This window comes from Geospiza fortis, unplaced genomic scaffold (assembly GCF_000277835.1).
Source record: "Geospiza fortis unplaced genomic scaffold, GeoFor_1.0 scaffold145, whole genome shotgun sequence".
NCBI classification, from domain to species: domain Eukaryota; kingdom Metazoa; phylum Chordata; class Aves; order Passeriformes; family Thraupidae; genus Geospiza; species Geospiza fortis.
The window spans coordinates 519,374-526,501 of record NW_005054362.1 but is presented as its reverse complement, the minus strand read 5'-3'; the positions used below and the strand labels follow the sequence as shown (position 1 = coordinate 526,501).

Genomic DNA, 7,128 nt, shown 5'->3' with positions numbered 1-7,128 from the left:
GGCCCGGGCCGGGGCTGGGAGTGCAGGAGATGGGCAGGGCCGGGCCGGGCGGCACCGAGCAGGCCGCAGCGCCTCCAGGCACGTGCTCCGGAGAAGGAGCTCTGCCCCTGGGGTAAGGGAACGAACCGGCCTGAGCCCAGCCTCCGGGGGAGCCTGGGGGAACGTCCGAGGGCCTTGGGTTACCTCGGCTGAGGCCGCAGCTCTGACTGACTCGCAGCTTCAGCTTTGAGGCGGCCTGAGCCGGTCCCTGCAAACCTGACTGAAGGGCCTTGCCCACGCTCCCCTGATGGCTCTGTCAGTGTGGAGATCCCCGAGCAGCCAATTCTGCAGGGATGGGTGTGTTCTGCTGAGCCAGTTGAGATTAAAGCAGGGCAGATGCTCTAGTGCTGCTCATAGTATTTATTGGAATAAGGGTGGCAAGATAAGATAGAACACTAATGCTGTAGGTTGCTTGTTTTAGAAGATGACTGGAAGAGCTAGAGCCAGAGGAAGGCCTCCCAGGCAGACACCACTTCCAGCTGCGGTAGGAGATGCACCTGTGAGTTGGTCTTTTCTTTTCTTTTCTTTTCTTTTCTTTTCTTTTCTTTTCTTTTCTTTTCTTTTCTTTTCTCTTCTTTTCTTTTCTTTTCTAATTTGAGATTCACCCCTCACCTACTTCCTATTTCAATATCAGGTAGATGTGTTCTATGTTTTATGTGTGTGTGCATATATTCTGCTGGGTGTACAGTTAATATAACTGTTTTATTAAGGACATTTTATTAAGTTTCCAGTAACATGAAATTCTGAATTGTGGGATTGCTCATGGCTTAAGGTTGCTGTTCTTCCAGCCACGACACTTTTTAATGTAACTTACTCACCAGCCACTAAAACTACAAAAGAAATTTTTATAGAATAACTAGTCAGTTACTTGAGGTATCAGAGGGACTGTAGAAAATGAGAAGTCCATAAATTTTAGTTAGAGCTTGGAAAGAGGGGATTAGTTAAATGAATAATAACTTTAAAAGTTTCCACACTCCAGTAATTTTGAGTTTCAGCTGTAGAACAGTAACTCTGCTACTTAGTATAGGACAAAAAGGGTTTAAATGTCCATAACATAAATGCACATGAATGGGTTAGAATGTGCATCCCTCGTGCCTGGAGTGTGTGGATTCTCTCCTCAGTGAGCGCTCTGTTCCCCCAGTGGCAGGTCCAGCAGGACATGCCTGGCCCGCTGCGCGGCCGGCGGCACCTGCAGCAGCAGCAGCAGCTCCAGCACCCACAGCAGCTCCAGCAGCAGCTCCATGTTCCTCCAGCACAGTCGGAAGACCCCGGGGGCCACGGGCACCTGCGTGGCTGTGAGACCCCCCTGCAGGAGAGGAGGCCAGAAGGTGAGAAAGGCTGGGAAATCCAGTGTCCACAAGAGCACCTGTTCTGGAGAGAATCCAATTAATGCATACTTTAGACTGTGTTTGTGGTTTTTTTCTTTTCAAAATGAGATTTGAAAGATGTTTGCTACATAGTAAAATCTGAAATCTAGCATTTTCTGATTACATTTAAATTTGTCTTAATGCCTTTCAAGATTTAATTGCATTATACATTTTTATTTGTTAATATGTGATAGTATATGTGTTATTTATTGCTTAGTTGTGATTTTAAACAATAGGGTTACAGGTTTCCTCGGGACTCCAGGATTTGTCTCTAAGAGATAGGGGTGGACATCGCAGAGATTTCCATGACCTTGGGGTAAACACTCGGCAAGCCATGGTGCACGTTCAAGAATCCAAAACTGGTATGTTTAAATTAGACTCTAGACATGTAAGCAGTTTGAAATGGAGGGATTTCCTTTATTTCTGCTCTTAGTTTCCCCTAAAGAGCCAAGTAAAAAGAATCTTCAGAGTGTATTAGAAAAAGATAAGGAGTTGTTGCTGGTAGCTGAAGAGGAGCACAGAGCGTTGTCCTGGCAGCTGAAGCCTGTACAGGAAGCTCCAGAGGGCAGATGAGTGTCTGATAACAGCGAGCCATAGCTCACGGGGTTAGAGCAGATCAGGATCACCACTGACCTCTAATCTTTGTCTGCCTGCCCTAGCTTAAAGAACTGTCTCAGCACTGTTGAATGGCTGTGAAGTGGTAACATTCTGTAACTGTTACCACGGTGGCTCTCGTTTCAGGTTTTTCAGGAAAAATGATCAAGCTGACCACCAACCACTTCCGCCTGACGTCGCGCCCGCAGTGGGCGCTGTACCAGTACCACGTTGGCTACAGCCCCGAGATGGAGGCGCGGCGCCTGCGCTCCGCCCTGCTCTTCCAGCACGAGGAGACCATCGGCAAGACCCATGCCTTTGATGGCTCCATACTGTTCCTGCCAAAGAAACTTGAGAACAAGGTATGATACGAGAATGCTGTTTCATTTTTTATCGTGACTTGCAGTTTGTTCTTGTTTCTCACTAGCTAGGTGAGGTTAGGGAATTGATGTCCCACCAGCAGTGTTTAGTTGGATTGAATATATCAGTATAAGCTAGTTTGTGTAGAGAAACTTGGTAATAAACTTCTGGTTCTAATGGTTAATTTCCAGAATCACCCTCTGCACAGAAGTGATAGTACATACAGTGTTTCTCCTTTTGTTTTCTTTGTACTTAAATCTTTTCATACCTTCTGTATTTTAACACCCCACATAATTGAAAGGGTGGATGAGTTGGGTGTATGTGGCAAGGTTTTGGTAGCTGGAGGGGTCAGGGTGGCTCCTATGGGAAGGGGTCAATGTCAGCCCTGTGTTGCACAGTCTTTGCCAGCCAGATTCAGAATGAACCCATCACAGGCTAAAGCTGAGCCCATCAGCAAAGTTGTTGGCACCTCTATGTATTTAAAAAGCAGGGGGAAATTGCAGAACAAAGAAAGATCTGAGAAGAAGGGAGCACCAGGGGGAAAACACCTCTGTACTGGTGGTAATCCCTGCCCTCTGTGCTGTGTGCCACTCCTTGCTTCACTGCAGGGACTGGGTGTAGCCAGTGCTGTTCACAGAGGGGCCAGAGGAGTCTGGAGTGAAGCTGAGTTTGGAAAAGGGAGAGGGGAAGAAGTTTTCACTGTGTGTGCTAATCTTTGTCTTTTTGCTTCCCAGTATCTGAATCAGTAATTAAATATAGATTAGTTGGCAATATGTTAGCTTATTTCCTCAGCTGAGTCCTTTTCCTGTCATGGTAATAGGTAAGTGATGCCCCTGCCTTCGTCTCGAGTTCAGCTGCTCTGGGGAGAGCCCCATTCTACCCTTGAGCTGTCTTCTCCCTGATGAGCAGAGTCTTGCAGGTTGTAGTTCACAGTCCTAGTGGGAGATTGAATCTACATTTCAGTTAGTCTTGAATTATTGCTTGGAATAAAAATGGCAAAGTCCAGTTTTATATTACTGGAGCAAAATGCAGAGACAGCGCTGTTTGCTCTGGTTTTGTTAACCTCATTTCACTTTCTCAGGTTACTGAACTCTTCAGTAGGACTCGAAATGGGGAGGATGTGAAGATAACAGTCACACTCACTAATGAGTTGCCACCCACTTCACCTACTTGTCTGCAGTTTTACAACATCATTTTTAGAAGGTTTGCTGTACAAGTTATGTCTTTATAAGAAGTTACTCTAAAAAAGTTTTTGCACTCTGAGGAATAGCATACAACAAATAAGTATTGTAAATATAAATTTTTAAGCCTTTCTGGCTACTGTTACTGTGGGGCCAGCCACATCTGGCAATACTGTAAAGTGCAGTTGTGTGTATTTCTGGGCCATGTTAGTGTGAAAGGAGTTCGTGCTGTTGTAGGCAGTTACAACACCCCACCTCCTTTTTGTGTGTGGGTTTGCCTCTTAAAGCAAATTACAGAGCAGGACACTGAACTGGAAATGTCCTCCTTTGTGACTGTAGTCTTCGCTCTTGACCCTGGTACCTGGCCTGTGTGGTTCACCTGAAACGTAGCCTGTTGGGACTGCTGCTTTCAGCTGGTTGGTGAAGGGTGGAGTTGGACATGAACTTCTCACCTGATTATTGTTAATATGTGTCCATGACCTTTATATTGAGTTTAATGAGAAGTTCATATTTTACATAACCAGATGAGCAATGAGTTTGTGCATAGGGATTGGACCATGCATGATTTGATGATTATGATGATGATGATAATAATAGTAATAATGCTAAAGGATATCAATTTTTCTATTTTTAGGCTTTTGAAGATGCTGAATTTGCAGCAGATTGGACGTAATTATTACAACCCCAGTGATCCAGTCAGCATCCCTAACCACAGGTTAGGCAGAACCCCTTGGTTTTGAGAGGGGTGCAGGGGCGTGGCTGATGGAAGGAACTGGGCAGTGTCCAGCTGGATAAACGGCTGGTCTTTTTGTTCTAAAAGTCTCCTGAATACCTACACACTTTGCCTCACACTTTATGAGATACTTAACAGCATGAAATGGATTTCTTAGCTGACTAAGATAGCTACCTGTAAAATATTTTTGATTTTGTTAACCTTCAAGAGCTTGTTTGTATTTGGATGATGGCTTCATTGTGCCATCACTGCTCTCTGGTGTCTGTGAAAGTGGGCAGGAATAAGGGGTCAGAATAAAGATGCTCTAAAGCACACTAAGATTTTGTGTGTTCTCTTTTGCCAGGCTGATGGTGTGGCTGGGCTTCACAAGTTCCATCCTGCAGTATGAGGAGAACATCATGCTGTGTGCAGACGTGAGCCATAAGGTTCTCCGTGGGGAGACAGTGCTGGATACTATGCACAGCCTTCACTCCCAGGTTGGAGAGGAGAGATTTAGAGACGCCTGTGCTAAAGAGCTGATTGGTTTAATTGTTCTCACAAAGTAAGTCTTCTTGGACTTTTGTTGTCTTGGAGAGTTCTTCATGCTCCATGTTCTGGAGTAGGCAATAAAACATCAGAAAGCCAGAAAATACTGTCATTGTGAAGCTAGCAACCTGTTCAAGGTGACAGCATTTGCAAAAGCAGGAAGTACACACTGGTTGTCTTTGGTTTTATTACAGTTTAGCTTGTGGTAGAATTGAGAACCTATTACAGTTGAAAACTTGAAGGTATTAATTCTGAAAGGGGCAAAACTTCCAACTAGCATGAGTACTGACAGTAACTTTGTCATCCCAGTGTATTTCTTTTCTATTTGAGTTAAGATTTAAACAAAAAGTGATGAAATGTTTATGTAGGTACAATAACAGAACATACAGAATTGATGACATCGACTGGGATAACAATCCAAAGAGTACCTTCAGAAAATCAGATGGTTCTGAGATGAGCTTTGTGGAGTACTACAAAAAGGTATGAAAATTTAACTGTGTGTTTTATGCTTTAACTTGGAATGTTCAGTCATCGTTATGGGTTTACTTAGGATGCATGGGTTTCTAATTCAAAGTATTTTAATTTAACAGAATTTTGTTTAAAGGCCACTGTGCAATCTGAGATCAGTAACTAACCTGCACAGCATGGTTTCGTGAGAGTAGTCCATCCCAGGGAGTGGTTGGTCAGGCAGAAGGGCCAGGAAGGCTGCTCAGATGAGCACGGAGCTCTTGGGAAAACTCAGAAGGGAAGCTTTGGGAAGGTGGGAGCAGAGCCAGGTAATGTGGGAGGTACACAGATACATTGTCACAGCGTCCAGAACTGAGGTTGGGAAAGCCAAAGAGCCACGGATTGAGTGTGTCTGTCATGGGTGGACCACTGAGGCCTCCCTCTCTAACTGTCAGGTCTTCATGCAGACCAGCTTCAGCAGAAACAGGGTGGAGCTCAAGGTTATGGGAAGGCTCAATTTCAGAAACTTCACTTGGCAGTCTTGTTTGATTCTTGTGATTTCTTAAATTCAGTTGCTCTGTAGGGCAGGAACTTTGTCCATTGCTGAAGTGGAAGGAGCATCCCAGTATTGAGTTAGATACTCCAGATGATACTGCCTCAAGCAAGGCACAGGCTTTGTTTCTGTTGTCTCTTACACGTCAGTAGTTTGATGGCATCAGTTGAGAGAATAGCGCTTCCCTGCTTTGCCTTTTCTGGCAAAACCAATTCTTCTGAGATGTGCTAATTGAAAAAGGTTACCTGGTGGCTTTTGGGTTTATTTTAGGAACAATACTTGTTTTCTAAAGTGAGCATTATTATTCAGAAATAATAATGTTTGTTATGAGTAACTTGTTTGTTTGGAGTAAATTAACATGCAGTCTATATTTCTGATACAGCAATATAACATAGAAATTAGTGATTGGATGCAGCCCGTCCTGATCAGTCAGATGAAGAGGAAGAGAGGGAACATACAAGGATCTGTGGCTCTGATTCCAGAGCTGTGCTCCCTAACAGGTACTATAGCATTTTTCCATATCAAAGCATCTGTCAAACCATAATGCCTACTGAAAGAGGTATTTTGACAGCAGCTTTCTGCAGAGTTCAGGGGAAACTGTTTTGTCTGTATAAATGTGAGTTTAGGAACACATTTTGTAGCTACAAGATTGGATATTTAAATGGGACTGGAAAGCTTGAGGAGGTTTGTTGTTGCATAGTGTTTAGTTATGGTGTTCAACATCAGAACTCTGAAAAGTTGTAGAGTTTTGGTCGTAGAACTTCTGTTGGAAAAGAGCAATTTACTAGAAAATGATGATAATTTTGTAAGATACATAAATACATGTTTTGCACTAGCAGTACCTGAACATCTCAGCACTGTTTGTTTTGATTTGAAAACGGAACTGAAGAGCTGCAATGCCTTGTGTGGTTTCCTCTCAAGTGCAAAAATCCAGGATTTTTTTTCATGCCAATGGGAATGTATGTACAGGAAGCAACTGGAAACTTGGGCTACTATTGCCTCCACTTCCTGTGTCTGCAGGACATGTAGCACTAATCTGCACGAGCAGCAAGTTTAATTTTTACAGTCCTTCATCTTAATTTGGACTCAGAAAAGGCTTTGTTGTTGGCAGGGCTGACTGACAAGATGCGCAGCGATTTCAATATGATGAAGGACTTGGCCATCCACACACGGCTGCCACCTGAGCAGAGGCAGCGCGAGCTTGGCAGGCTTCTGAACTACATCCAAAAGTATGGCACCTAACGTCCTCTCTGTCTCATGAAAGATGTTATAACAAACTTCTTGCAGTGAAACTTCTGAAATCTTGCTAGTTTTAAAAAAGTCAGCAGG

At 43.9% G+C, this 7,128-nt stretch overlaps 1 protein-coding gene across 1 annotated transcript in view; it reads left to right on the top strand.

Moving 5' to 3' along the window:
• Nucleotides 1-463: 463 nt before the first annotated feature.
• Nucleotides 464-7,128, top strand: part of PIWIL1 (piwi like RNA-mediated gene silencing 1) — an 11,640-nt gene continuing 4,975 nt past the window's right edge. The window contains exons 1-10 of the mRNA XM_031059498.1: nt 464-538; nt 1,187-1,367; nt 1,643-1,768; nt 2,148-2,362; nt 3,442-3,563; nt 4,176-4,256; nt 4,618-4,815; nt 5,168-5,279; nt 6,182-6,299; nt 6,911-7,028. Coding sequence (XP_030915358.1) covers nt 464-538; nt 1,187-1,367; nt 1,643-1,768; nt 2,148-2,362; nt 3,442-3,563; nt 4,176-4,256; nt 4,618-4,815; nt 5,168-5,279; nt 6,182-6,299; nt 6,911-7,028 — 1,346 coding nt within the window. The remainder of the gene's footprint in view (nt 539-1,186; nt 1,368-1,642; nt 1,769-2,147; nt 2,363-3,441; nt 3,564-4,175; nt 4,257-4,617; nt 4,816-5,167; nt 5,280-6,181; nt 6,300-6,910; nt 7,029-7,128) is intronic.